This window comes from Balaenoptera ricei, chromosome 2, assembly GCF_028023285.1.
Source record: "Balaenoptera ricei isolate mBalRic1 chromosome 2, mBalRic1.hap2, whole genome shotgun sequence".
NCBI lineage: Eukaryota > Metazoa > Chordata > Mammalia > Artiodactyla > Balaenopteridae > Balaenoptera > Balaenoptera ricei.
In genome coordinates, this window is record NC_082640.1 from 76,542,428 (window position 1) to 76,556,609 (window position 14,182).

Sequence of the window (14,182 nt, forward strand, 5' to 3'; positions counted from 1 at the left end):
GCTGCAAAGAGGAATAGAGAAATAGAGTGTAGCTGGCCAGAGAAGCGAGTTGAGACTATTTTTTTTAAGATGGGAGAAGTAGCCGCCTGTTTGTTTGCTGATGGGAAGGATCCGTAGAGATGGGAAATTTGACAGGGATAGAAGGAATAATTGAATTGTTGGAAAAATATCCTGTCCGTAATAGTGGGGATAGGGCCTGATCCACAGGTAGAAGGATTGTATTTAGGTAACAGCATGGATAGTTTGACTATAGTGACAGGCAGAGTATATGGGTGTAGATATTGGTAGGTGGTTAGATGTAGTTTTGAGAGTTGAAGTTTTCATTGCTTCACTTTCCTCAGTAAAGTAGAAAACCTATTATAAATGCATCTAAGTGCAATACAGTTTGATATTAGCATTTTGACATATCACCAGGTTATTTATTCACTAACACTTATTGAATTCATACTAGGCATTGTTCTAGATGGTAAATATATAACTGAGCAAAAGTCCTATCTTTAGGGAACGTCTGTTTTAGTGGATGGAAATAGAATAAGCATATATATGTCAGCTTCAGTTAGTGATATGAATGAAAATAAAGCAGTGTAAAGGGCAAGGGAGATAGTTCTTTCTTATAGGTTGGTCACAAAAGTCATTTCTGATGAAGTGACATCTGAGCAGAGATCTGAATCAGATGAGAGGTAAACCCTGCAGGTATCTGCGCAGTACATTTGAAACAGAAAGAACAGCCAGTGCAAAGGTCCTAAAGCAAGAACACCTTGCCATATTGGAGCAAGGGACTAGTATGGCTGAAGCAGAGTGAATGAGGGGTTAGGTGGAAGAAGTCAAGTTCAGAGAGGTAGTGGGGGTGGGGGGGGGCCCAGATCATGCAGGCCTTGTAAACCATTAGGAGGACCTTGGTTTTTACTCTGAGATAGGATGCTGCCTTGGGAGGTTTTGAATAGATGAGTGATGTGATTTTATTTGTGTTTTAAAAGGCTCAGCATGGCTGCTCTGGGGGCAGGGGTGGGATAGACAAGGGTAGAAAGAAGGAGATGCCTTACTTGGCTATCACCATAAATCTTAGTGACAGATTGATGGTGACTTAGTGCTAGCAGTGGAGATGGTCAAAGTTGTTGGATTCCGGTTATATTCAGAAGGAAGAACTGAAAGGATTGGCTGACAGATTGCACGCAGGGTGAGAGAGAATTTGACTGTAAGGTTTTGGGGCCGCCTTACTGGAAGACTAGATTTACTGTTCATTGAGGTGGACAAACCGAGGGCAGAAAAGGTTTGGAGGAGTATCCAGAATTTGGTTTGTAACAAATTTAATTTGATCTACCACTTCATATTTCCATCCAGTGTCAAGTAGGCAGTTTTATATATGGCAACATGGGCATATAAAAGGTCAGGACTGGCAACGTAAGTTTGCACGTCATCAGCAGATAAATAGAACGTATTTAAAGCCATAAGCCTAGATGAGGTAACTACGGGAGTAAAGCATATAGAGAAGACATGAGAAGCCTTGGGGCACTCAAGTAGTTAGAAGTTAGATTGCTGAGGAGCAACCAACAGAAGGAAACAAGAAACAGTACTATCCAGTGAGGTGGGAGGAGAAAACTGAGTGTGGGGTCCCAAAAGCCAAAGAAAAGACTTCAAGAAGGCAGAAATGAACAAGTGTATCAAATGCTCACAAGGTGTGTAATGTGAAGACTGAGAACTATTATTTTTGCTGAGTTTTACCTGATGTTTACTCCTGAATACACCTGTCTCCTTCTGTCCATCTCTAAACTGAAAGTGCCATGAGGTCAGGTATCTAATACACGACATATAGTAAAAGCTCAGTATTTGCTGAATATGTGCTACTGGCACCCTCTTCGAGCCCTCATCACTTTCTAATCTTGCACTTGAGTACATTGTTTACATTGCTGCCCATTTGTCTGATCTGTCCTGTCTAGAAAGCTTCAGGGGCTCCCCATTACCTGCACTGTAAAACCCTGGCACCTCCTGACAAATCCATCCATGTCATCTTTTTCAGCCTCATGTCCTACCACTTCCTATTCATACCTATACCCTAATATGGAACAATTTATAGTTCTGTCTACGGACTGTATTATTTCATCCTTCTGTGGCTTTACTCATTCTATTTATTTTTTCAGCCTAAGATGACTTTCCTCCTTTGCTTGGCTAAAGTCTAGCTTGAAGAATCAGGAAGCTTTTGTGAGCCAACTCATTCAGTCCACAGGCAGCCTCCATAATAACTGTATAATCTCTATCACAGTTCTTATTCTCTATTTAACTTTTTTATGTGTCTGTTACCTTTTCTAAAGTATAAATTTTTTAGGGTCAGAAGTATATCTTTATTTATCTTCCTTTCCATGGTACCTGTCACAGTGCTATCTTCTGGGTAGGCAGTCTGTAAATACTGAATTTTAAGAGAAAAGGAAAATGAAGGGGAAGGCATTCAAATGTGAGCTGAAGATTGGATCAGTGACTTGACAGTAAGTAGAAAAGAATGGTACATGGTAAATTCTAGACTAGGTCAAAAGGTAGATATTTGGGGCTTCCCTGGTGGCGCAGTGGTTGAGAATCTGCCTGCCAATGCAGGGGACACGGGTTCGAGCCCTGGTCTGGGAAGATCCCACATGCCACGGAGCAACTGGGCCCGTGAGCCACAATTACTGAGCCTGCACGTCTGGAGCCTGTGCTCCGCAACGAGAGGCCGCGATGGTGAGAGGCCCGCGCGCCGCGATGAAGAGTGGTCCCCACTTGCCGCAACTAGAGAAAGCCCTCGCACAGAAACGAAGACTCAACACAGTCATAAATAAATAAATAAAAGAACGTGAATTTCTTAAAAAAAAAAAAAAAATAGCTTTCTTAAAAAAAAAAAAAAGGTAGATATTTGAAAGAAATGGTAAAGATGTACATTTTAATATATATATCTATACTCTGTACAAAGGAGTATAAATGCCTATGTCGAAATAATAGAAAAATAGAAAAACTATTTTTAACTATTCCTTGTAATTCCTCAGTTATTATATAGTATGCTAATAGTATGTATTAGAAAATATGAAGTGCCTATGTTACATACGTAATTTATATATTTTTTAATACTTTCATATTAAATTTTTAGGATATCAATGCAAGCCTGAATAAGAAAAAGAATTTCTCCCTCCTAAGCCATGGCATATCAGTTGTACAGAAATACCACTTTGGGAAACAGTCTTCAGGAGAGCCTCGATGAGCTTATACAGGTGAGGGACTAAAAATCAACATTTTTATTTAGATGGATCTATAATAATTCTTGTTCTCATACTTATGGGAATGGCATAGTCTATGTAGCTCTAAGATAACTTTGGATAAGTTAATACAAGTCTTGAGATTTAAATTAGAATTTTGAATTTATATTTTAATTTTAGGAAAATGAACCTTTTTATGTAAACCTCTCATCTAAGAACATATTACATATTTCCATTTATTTTCATATATTTTGAGCTTTGATAAGATTAGACTTTTTTTTTTTTTTTTAACATATTATTGGTCCCAAGTTTTTTATTTAAAAGAAACTTGGTTCCTTCAATTTATCGAACACTTCTTTCCAGATACTGTGAAGGAGTGGTAGACAAAGTTTTGTCCTGGTGCTGTAACATCACTGCATGTTTTCTTTTCAAAGTTATGTTTGTGTCAAGATAATGCAAGAAAATATTGTCAGGCTTTGCTTCTGAGTTGTCAGTTATGGCAAAAAAGAATAAGGGATTCTAGTTTAGAGGCTCTGGTTAACCTCAGTTAAATTTTAGATGATAATTCATGTATTTTTGTTTTATTTTTTCTTTAATGTTCTTCTCTAAGAAGATTCATGACCTTTATTTTTTCTCAGTCTCAACAGATTACCCCCCAACTTGCCCTTCAAGTTCTACTTCAGTTTGATAAGGCTATAAATTCAGCGTTGGCACAGAGGGTCAGGAACAGAGTCAATTTCAGGGTAAGTATGTTTTCTTAAATCTAGAAGCTGCACCATGGTTGTCACAATAGTGCTTTTTATTAGGACACCTACATATTTATTAATCATAAAGAGATGGCTTAATCAAACTTTGGAACTTGTTTGATAACAACTGAATCCTGCTTGATGTTTAAATAATCTGTATACTAAGTTCATCCACTTAATGTGAGATACAGAGTTGTTTTTAGATTCTTATTCCATTGTTTCACAAATCAGCCTATGTTACGTTTGGCTACCTTCCCTGAAGAGTTACTGAGATTTCAAATGTCTGAAACATTATCTGCAGGATTGAAGGTAAGTGAGAGTAATCTCTAAGGGTCAGTTATGTTTTTTAAACTCTGACCAGGGAAGTTCAGAGTTATTTCTAGAAACTTCACGTTGCCTCCCACCTACTCTCAGGTAACATGGCTTATAAAGACCTGACCTGTTGGCAGATAATGGTCTCTTCTGGTAGCTTGGTCTCATTTGAATCATTTGTACTTTGAACAGTAATCCCAAACTGAATAAAACTGTCTTTCTCAATTCGATGGTAAATTCAGGTTAAAAGATACGAAAATCAACAAATGAAAAGAATATAGATGTTAATTTGCATTTAAGAGAACGTCAGTGTTTGGGGGTTTTGGATTTAGTTTGTGATGAAAAACACAAAAGAAAAATTTATCATTTATTCATCGAACATTTCAATGCCTGTTAAATACGAGGCATTGTTCTGGATATTGGGTATACAGGACAAAAGAAGACAGGCCCGTTATTTTAGTGAAGGGGTAAAATCTGCATGTATTTTATATTCATATAAATAAGTCACATCAGTTTCACATGCCTAACAATTATCTGGAGTAAAACGTGTCTTTATAAAATTTTATCAGTGGATTCTTGAATTTTTAACAGTAATAATGCTGGCACAGTTTCCTTTTTGTACAACCATACATACAAATGTGCCTAGTTGGTCATTCAGAACCTGATCCTTTAATTCTAAATTGATCCATGTTGATACACATTTGCCCATGTAGAAAATTTGTTTGACTACTTATCAGAGTCGTAGGGTTCACAAGGCCTGAGTGGTCTTCTAGTTGTATTATTGTAGGTTTCTAGTTTGGATCTCTTTAGCTAAAGGTAAATTAACTTTAAAAAAGTGTTATTCAGTAGATATATGTAAAAAAATATATGTATTTATTAGAGGTGCATTAAAGATACAGTTTAGCCACATGTTATCTATCATATAGAAGGAAATTTTTAATATAAAGAACAGAATTTCAGCATATTTGAATGTTCACATGCTAATCATAAATAGTAGTGACTTGCCTGGTTCAAATTATTGACACATCTGCCACCAACTGGATATGACAGTAACCTACACACTTTATACACAAGCCAGAAGTGAACATTGAGGTTGGCGTTTGGTTGTTCAGCCTTCCAAAGGCTCAAACTATAGTCAAGGAACAGATCTAATTAAAGTTTTTTTTTTACATTTACAACTCTGCATCTTTTACTTAATAATATGTCCTAAGTGATCTTCTATGCATTACTCCCACCTCTCCACTGAAACTTCTCTTGCCAAGTTATTTATTGCTGAATCTAATGCATAATTAGTGATACTATTGATTAGTCTCTTTTGAAACCCATACTTCCCTTGAAATCATACTATTTTGGCTTTTTTTTCTATTCTCTGGCCCCTCTCTCAGGCTACTTTGTATCACTTAATTGCTGGTTTTCCTTAAGGGTTATCTAGGGCTCCACCTATTCCTCCTTGAATGATCTCATCCAGTCCTTGGCTTTAAAATTGATATGCTCCCATGCTTGCTTCTACACTCCAGCTGCTTACTGGATATGGTAAGATGTAGCTGAAACTCGAATTTAACTTTCCTCCCAAACCAGTTTTTTCTATGAATGCGTTGTTACACAAGCCAGAAACTTGGGAATAACAAAGATTTCTCTCTTCCCCACCCGACCATATCCAGTTGGTTATCAAGCGTTGACAGATCTACCTTTTAAAATCTCTCCACTTCCCTGGACCCCCTTGCCTCTGCTATCGCCCAGCCACTTTGACCTGTGATTCAGCCAGCTAAAAGCTATCGGCTTCTTAGCTGCTCTCCTTCCTCCAGTCAGACTCCCCTCTAGTCTGTTCATGTTATCACCAAAAATGCAGATCTCAGCATGTTACTCCTCTGCTTGAAATCCTTCATTGACGTCCTAATGCCCTCACAATAGGGAAAAGCTTTCCCAAGGCTCTCCATGATCTCTTTCGCCTTAGGACCTCCTGTCATATTCTCGTTTCAGGAACTTACTATCCCATTCCAAGTGTTTGTCTTCCTTTCTGCTGTCCCACCTTTCCCTTGACTCTTTTTTATTCTTTGGGACTCAAGCTTCCTCTGTCCTATCTCCTGTACCCTTGGATGCCTCTACTGTACTCCCATTGTACCCAGTAACAATCTTTCATAGCACTATGTATTTACTTGTTTGAATGATCTCCCCTGCTAACCTAAGCTTCTTGGATGGCAGGGATCATACGTGTATTGCTTACCATTGTATCCTTAGTGCCTAGTATTGTCTAACAAATAGTAATTATTCATTATTTATTAAATGTATTCATTCATAGCCATTATAATTTCCCTAATGATTCTAACTTAAGCCATTAATGAGAACTCAATTTTTGATATTACAAGTAACACTGCAGGGAACAGTTTTGTGCTGAATTTTTTTTTTTCTGAAGGCATAGAAATGTCTCATTGAATACTAAATTTCATATGTAAATACTTGTGCATGTATATGTCTCTCAGGTTTTGATTATATTCTGTTGGTGTCCACCCTTGCACCTTCATCACACTTTTCAAAAAGTTCCTTTTAATGTTCAGATAAAATTTTTTTTAGGAGAAATATGTATTAGAAGAATGTCAGTTGCACAGGACAATAATGTTGTAATTTTAGTGGCCAGTACAGTAATTCATCTGAGCTAAGTCACAGGACTAAAATTAATGTTTCTAGGAATCCCCTGCTTTTGTACAAACTCAGAGGATCAACATACACAATAAAATAGGTTGCTTTTAAAAAGTATTTATATAAAAAATTCAAATGAATTTTCATAATTTAGCCACATGAGGGCAGTAGACATACAGATTCAAATTTCCGTTCAGTTTTTCTTCAGGTAAGTAATTTGCAGGCTTTTCCAGTGCTGAAAATAGTGTGCTAACTAAAATATTTTTTAACTCTTCCCTTAGCAAATTTATCTAGGATTTTTTTAAGTGATAGTATGATTAACACTTAAGATTGCTTGCTTAAGAATTTCCTTAATTTTCATCCTATTTTGAGAATTATGTACTTGTAGCTAGGTTTTCTTAAATTGTCTGGAGAAAAATGTGAGGGGGAAAAAATGACTTTTCATGGTTTGTCTAAATGTTTTGTTTTAAAGGGCTCTCTAAATACATACAGATTCTGCGATAATGTGTGGACTTTTGTATTGAATGATGTTGAATTCAGAGAGGTGACAGAACTTATTAAAGTGGATAAAGTGAAAATTGTAGCCTGTGATGGTAAAAGTAAGTGTTTGCCCTAATTACTGTGAAAGCAAAGCTACTTGAAATCTTGTTTTCATGAGTCTTTAGAAAATTTTCATCTGAAATTAAGGGAGAAAATGGCCAGTGATCCACTCCCAGATAGAGACCAGGCTTCTTTCTCAGCTAGATTCTGGATTCCAGATCTCACATAGTCCTCTTACTAACTTTAGGTATAAACATTTCATATGACACGACACATAGACTACTTCTACGGGTTGAATTTGTTTGCGGGGGTGGGGGAAGCATATTAATAAGCTTTTCTTCCCTATTTCAGTTGCAGATTTGAAGTGTTTCTAAAGCTTTTCTTTTTCTTTAAGGAAGTGTTTAATTTCAGTTTATCCTATGGTTTCTGTTTTGTTGGCTACCTATACATTTTATATTTTAAAAATGATTACTTAAAAGACTTCTTCAAATAACCATAAGAGCCTTATCAGTCATAATGGTAAATATCTAGTCCTCTGATCTGTTACATGCAGATATTTTTACAGCAGACCGAGGCACTTCTTCAGGTCCTTAAATGTTTCAAAAACTATACATCTCTGCTTTCTGTTCCATGATTATTTTCTTTTTGCTAATGGAATTTTAAATATATAAATTGTATTTGAAATATACTTACTTTTACTTTGTAATCTGAACAACTTGTGTTTAAAGCAGCTATTCCTGAAATTAGAGAATACTGTCAGTCAGTCACTTTCCAAGAAGGGGAATTTTGAAAAGAAAGAGAAATGTAGAAAGCAGTACCCTACGTTGCTCAGTTTGTAGGTTAGGTTTTTTTGTTTTTATGTTTTGGGTTTCAAAGAAATGCCCTATCACCACTGAAAAGATATAAAGACAGAAAACCACACAAGAAAGACGTCATTTGTAACATCGTCATCTGGAGATAACATATCACTTAATATATTAATGTATAACCTTCAAGTCTTTATATACATATCTTTACAGTAATATATGTATGCACATACTTATTTGCAAATATATCATTTTTCACACGTAAGTCATTCTCTTAAACCTGATTTTTGATAGCTGCCTGAAATTATATACCTTTATCCCTTTTTAAAGAAATCATCTCTTCCAGATGTCAGAGTCTCTGAAACTAGCAATGTTACAGTGGCTCATACATTTTGGAGGGTTAAGTAGGGATAATCATTGTAAGAAGACCTTTAAGATGACTTTTTTATATAATTACCAAATACTTTGTTCTTTGCTGTAACAACAACAACAAAAAATCTGTGTTTATAATTTTATACTTCCTGGATCATAGATAACATTTCTGTTTGTCAGATAATGTATACTTTCTTTCATGTCTGTCTTATAATTTAGGCTAAATCATCACCCTTAAGTTTTCAAATGTTTAGTAGACTATAGAATTTGAGCGTTAATGTATAATTTCTAGACCACTATCAAAGTGACTCAATGATATGGATCAGTACTGTTCATAAAGCTTTCATGCTGATGGAGATGTTTCCTGTCTGTACCCTCCACTAGCCACATCTGACTATTAAGCACTTGAAATGGATTAGGGCAACTGAGAAATTTAATGCTTTAATTTTAATTTAATTTTCTTAACTTTAAATAGCCAGATGTGGTTAGCCAGTAGCTACCACATTGGACAGCACAGATGTAGACTAGTAGAGTGTCTGTCAATCAATCAATCATTTGAAACATAGCTAAGAACCAAAAAGTCAGTGAGGGCCCCTGAGCAAACTTAATAATATCAAAGAGTCCATGTAAACATATGTATTTTACTTAGAGTGTATTTCTCTTGCTTCTTAAAGATATAAGATTATCTGTTTGTTTTTTTTTCAAACTTCAGTGCATATAAAATACAAATCAATCAGCCTTACCTACTGCAGTGGCTTCTGAGGAACTTGGCCCACTTACAGCACAGTATAGTAATTGTTCTTCAAAGAAAAGATTGTTGAGTATTCAAGAAAAGCTTAGATTGTGTTCCATGCACTCGTGTCTGTCAGCAGAAAATAATGCAATCAATCAATCTTTAAAATATAAATGGTTGTGGCATTTAGAGATAGAAGCTTAAGTAATGATTAATACCATTCCTTAGTAACCAGATAAATGCAGTACTACTGCGAAATAAAGTTCAATTCCAAATAGAGAAGTAGAGAAAGTGATTGATAGTGGCTAGAATTTTGGTATTTTTCTTGCCAGGAATTATTAAAACAATTCTCTTCTATGTTATATAGTCCTTTGTGGTTTTAAATTTTTGGACAGTAGAGGACTTGGAAAAAAAGTATAGCAGCTATATGAACCAAATGTAGTATAACTTGATTTTTCTTAACATAAATATGGAGACTAAGCATTAACTTTCCTTTTAAGGCAGAGGTAAAAAGACATTTACGTACACAAGGTATTACTTTGGTCAGCTTTTCCTTTCCACCCTTGTCTCCCCTTCTTCACCACCATTAGTTCCTGTTTTACTTTTACTTTTGAAAGATTTTCTCAACATATTTAAAGTTGCTGCTTGAATTTACTGTTTCTCTCCTCTGTTTGTTTCCTAGATACTGGCTCCAGTACTACAGAATGAATAGGAAAAATATGGCTTTTTAATGCCATCCTGTTATTGTTCATCAGTTTTTGAAGAGAAGCATAGAAGAGACTTTTTTTTTAATTTATTCTAGCATTGCAGAAATGACTACACTGTGCCGTACTATCAATCAGAGAATTCCAGTAGAAAGAAGCTTATAATTCTGTACCTTCTTACATTACCTTATTATACAGCATGAAGAAACAGAACTTTTTTTTAACAACAAATCAAACATTGTGGCCTTCCTAAGACCATTCTTTAATAAATTCATTTTAAAACTCAATGTGAGTAATAACTGCTAGAGCTGCTAAGCTATAATAACTGCTAGAGCTGCTAAGCTAGCAACATGGACATATTAGATAAGCATTTTGAAAGAGCACCGTGTTCCTTGCAAAGGAAATTAGAAAAATGCATTCATTTCAGTAGTTAGTTTCTATCAATTGTTTGTTAGTTTAGCTGATGAAAGCATTAGCAGGGGGCAAGACCAAAATTCCAGACTAGAACTTTCCTTACAAAAATCATTTTTTAAAAAGTACAAAACCAAGGGTAATTATTGGTGTGAAAAATCTAAGTACAACTCAACTAGGAAAAATTAGACAAACAAACAACAAAATGTAGTCTTTACATGGACAATTTAAGAAATAATTTACATATCATCAGTCAGGTTTCATTTTTAGAATTTTCTACATCTTACTAGTTATTAGACTTTCAATAAAAAGTCCTATTAAATGTATCCCATATCTTTATGTACTTGAAGGAAAAAGTTTTGTCAATCTAGGAATATATGATGAAGAAAGTGGCATTTCTAAAACGTCACAGAGGGAGAATGTTTATCATTTAGTGGAAGTAGGCTTTTACAGCCCCATCCTGTGGTCATTCCCAATTCAACCCTTTTCAAGGTGAAGCTGTCCTTTCACTCTCACTCTGCTGAGAGATAATTAATTAATAGAGGAGTAGAGTTGGCAGTAATCGTCAGCAAAATAGCTTTTCATAAACCTATTAAAGTACTAAAAAAGATCTTTATATTGTGCACTGTCCCCCTATTTTTTAGCTGTAGAAGCATGTTATATAATAGGTTTCATCATTTTTAAGTAATCCGTGCTCAGGTCCGATCTATGTAAGATAATGGCCAACATCACTAACTTCATGATCAGTGCTGTGTTACATATATTCTTCTAGATAATCCTCACAACAGCCCTGGAAGAACTTTGTTCCCCTTTTACAGATTTAGAAGCTTAATTACCAAAGGTTACATAATTATTAGGATTTTTCTTAATTGCAATGAATCAGGATCAATACCTTTTTATTTTGGAGGTTCAACATAATGGTTAGCAGACAGGTTATGTTGATAGTAAACTTACTTACAATGGTTGTAGAAGTTTCTGTTTCTTAAGGAGTAAATTATGGTTTAAACTTTTTTCATGTTATTAACAGTCACTGAGATCTTAAGAAAAGTATAGGGCTGGAGGTGTATACTTTGGGGGATTTTAAATCCTATAAATGATGTCACTAGATTGTGCTTTCAAACATACAAAAGTAACATTGACCTAGATGAGTTTCTTACAGGAAATGGTTGACTGCCATGACCTACTAATTGGAGTAATGCCTTCGCACTCACTCCTAGTATTACCTCAGCACATCAGTGTAGTCCTTGATTCTTAGATTAAAACTAACTTTCATCCTTGCAGCCCATTCTGCATAATCTATTCCAGTGTTCTCTTCCTGACCTTCCCTACTAATGAGCACAGAGTCTGCTCCAGTTAAATTTGAGAAAGAAACAAGTCAGATCTCAGATTTCTCTTCTGTCTTGGTTATGCTGTTTCCTTCATTTCTCATGACTTTCCTTTCAGAATCAAAATCCTATCCATCATTCAAAACTTAAACCCACTTGTATCTGAGTACAACCCATATTGAGCTCTTCCCTTGTGAGCTCTTAACAAAGGAGTCATGAGAAAACACAACAAAGGACAGGAAGAACTTACATCACTCTCAGTACTCACTCGTACTCATCCAGGAAACTGGTGTGGAATACCTAGGGTTTATAGTGTACCTAGGTGTAAACCCTAGGGATTATACCACATTCCACCAGTTGAAACCAATTCTTGTACTTAGGACAGCCACCACATACACACCTCTCTTTTCGCCTGGGCAGGAGTACAGAAATCATAGCCTGACATTTCCTCCTCTCAGTTCTAATTACTTGCATACACATGGCTAACATTTGCATAGTGATATAGGTGTTCTAATCTTCCCACAGCAGTACTCGGACTTCACTGGAAATTACAGAAGAGGCACGGCCAGAGCTTACGGCCAAAGGTATCCACTTTGGCCGTAAGCTCTCCCACCTGGCCACAGACTCCAGTGATAATAAGCTTACTTGCCTGTTAATGTGGAAGAAGAAAAAAAGTCCATTAATTCTTCTATTAGTAGGACTAAATGTAAAATCTGGGCTTTGTGTGGTAACGTACAGTTGGTCCTGTCTCAATGTATTACTGAGTACTACTTTAACACCCAACTAGTGGACAAAGAATAGCTTCTTTGGGTTTAATGCCTGACTGGTCATTGTTTGGTTTGTTTATAGTGATCTGTCTTCAGCTGATGTTAAGGGGAAAAAAAGTATTTTATCTCTTGGTAGGCATCAATCCCAGTGTCATAAGGTATGTTATCGTCAGTTTTGAGTGGGTCATAATTGAATCACTAATAGTAAAATATGTACATATATTGGAATGTGTGTGTTTTCACTCAACTGGAGAAGCAATTATTTGTAGCATAGTTATAAAATTTGGAATCAATAAAACAATGCCTGGTAAGGGAAAGTGCAAATTCTCCATAAGAATTTGCAACATTTGTTTTGTCAATCCATCCTAAAAATGCCCCCTAATTTGGTGAAAACATCCAGCTATTTTTTATATGCTGTAGTAATAATAAGAATCTTATTTTTCTAGTACATGGGTAGATAGAATGTGCTTGGGGTTTGGGGCAAGGCATTCTACCTTGTAAGAGGTATAAGAACTTTGCAACATACGGCAAAGGATTTAGCAGCATTAGTTCAAGAGAGCATTGTGCAAGAAAACTGAACAGTGTGCTCCCGTGAGTGTCCCAACTCTCTTATTCTCTGATACTTTCTTCCTCTGCTTTTACTCATTGTGTACCAAAGTGAGCCACAAAACACCTGAATAGCCAAAGCAAGAACAAAGCTGAAGGCATCACACTTCCTGCTTTCTGACTGTATTACAAATCTATAGTAATCAAAATAGCATGATAATATTGGCATAAAAACAGACACATAGATCAGTGGAACAGAATAGAGAGCCCAGAAATAAACCCACACATGTATGGTCAATTAATTTATGACAAAGGAGGCAAGAATGTACGATGGGGAAAGGACAGTCTTGTCCATAAATGGTGTTGGGAAAACTGGACCACTATCTTACACTACACACAAAAAACTAACCAAAATGGACTAAAGACTTGAACCTAAGACCTGAAGCCATAAAACTAGAAGAAAACATGTGTAAAGCTCCCTGACATCAGTCTTGGCAGTGATTTTTTTGTATTTGATACCAAAAGCGAAGGCAACAAAAGTAAAATTAAGCGGAACTACATCAAACTAAAAAGCTTCTCTGCACAGTAAAGGAAACCATCAGTAAAATGAGCAGGCAGCCTACAGAATAGGAGAAAATACTTGCAAATAATACACCTGATAGATTTATATCCAAAATATAAAGAATGCAGACAATAGCTAAAAAACCGTTCTGAATAGACATTTTCCCAAAGAAGACATAAATACAGCCAACAGGTACATGAAAATATGCTCATCATTAACCAGGGAAATGCAAATCAAAACCACAGTAAGACATCACCTCACACCTGTTAGAATGGCTACTGTCAAAAAACAACAAGCATTGGTGAAGATGCGGAGAAAAGGGAACCCTCGTGCACTGTTGGGAGGAATGTAAATTAGTGCAACCAGTATGGAAAAGTACGGAGATTCCTCAGAAAATTAAAAATAAAACTTACCTTATGGGGCTTCCCTGGTGGCGCAGTCGTTGAGAGTCTGCCTGCCAATGCAGGGGACACGGGTTCGAGCCCTGGTCTGGGAAGGTCCCA

General features: G+C 36.1%; 1 protein-coding gene across 1 annotated transcript in view; it reads left to right on the forward strand.

Moving 5' to 3' along the window:
• GTF2A2 (general transcription factor IIA subunit 2) overlaps positions 1 to 10,355 on the forward strand; it is a 31,533-nt gene extending 21,178 nt beyond the window's left edge. The window contains exons 2-5 of the mRNA XM_059913156.1: positions 3,113 to 3,233; positions 3,857 to 3,961; positions 7,386 to 7,512; positions 10,047 to 10,355. Coding sequence (XP_059769139.1) covers positions 3,162 to 3,233; positions 3,857 to 3,961; positions 7,386 to 7,512; positions 10,047 to 10,072 — 330 coding nt within the window. The 5' untranslated portion in view covers positions 3,113 to 3,161 and the 3' untranslated portion in view covers positions 10,073 to 10,355. The remainder of the gene's footprint in view (positions 1 to 3,112; positions 3,234 to 3,856; positions 3,962 to 7,385; positions 7,513 to 10,046) is intronic.
• Positions 10,356 to 14,182: the final 3,827 nt, after the last annotated feature.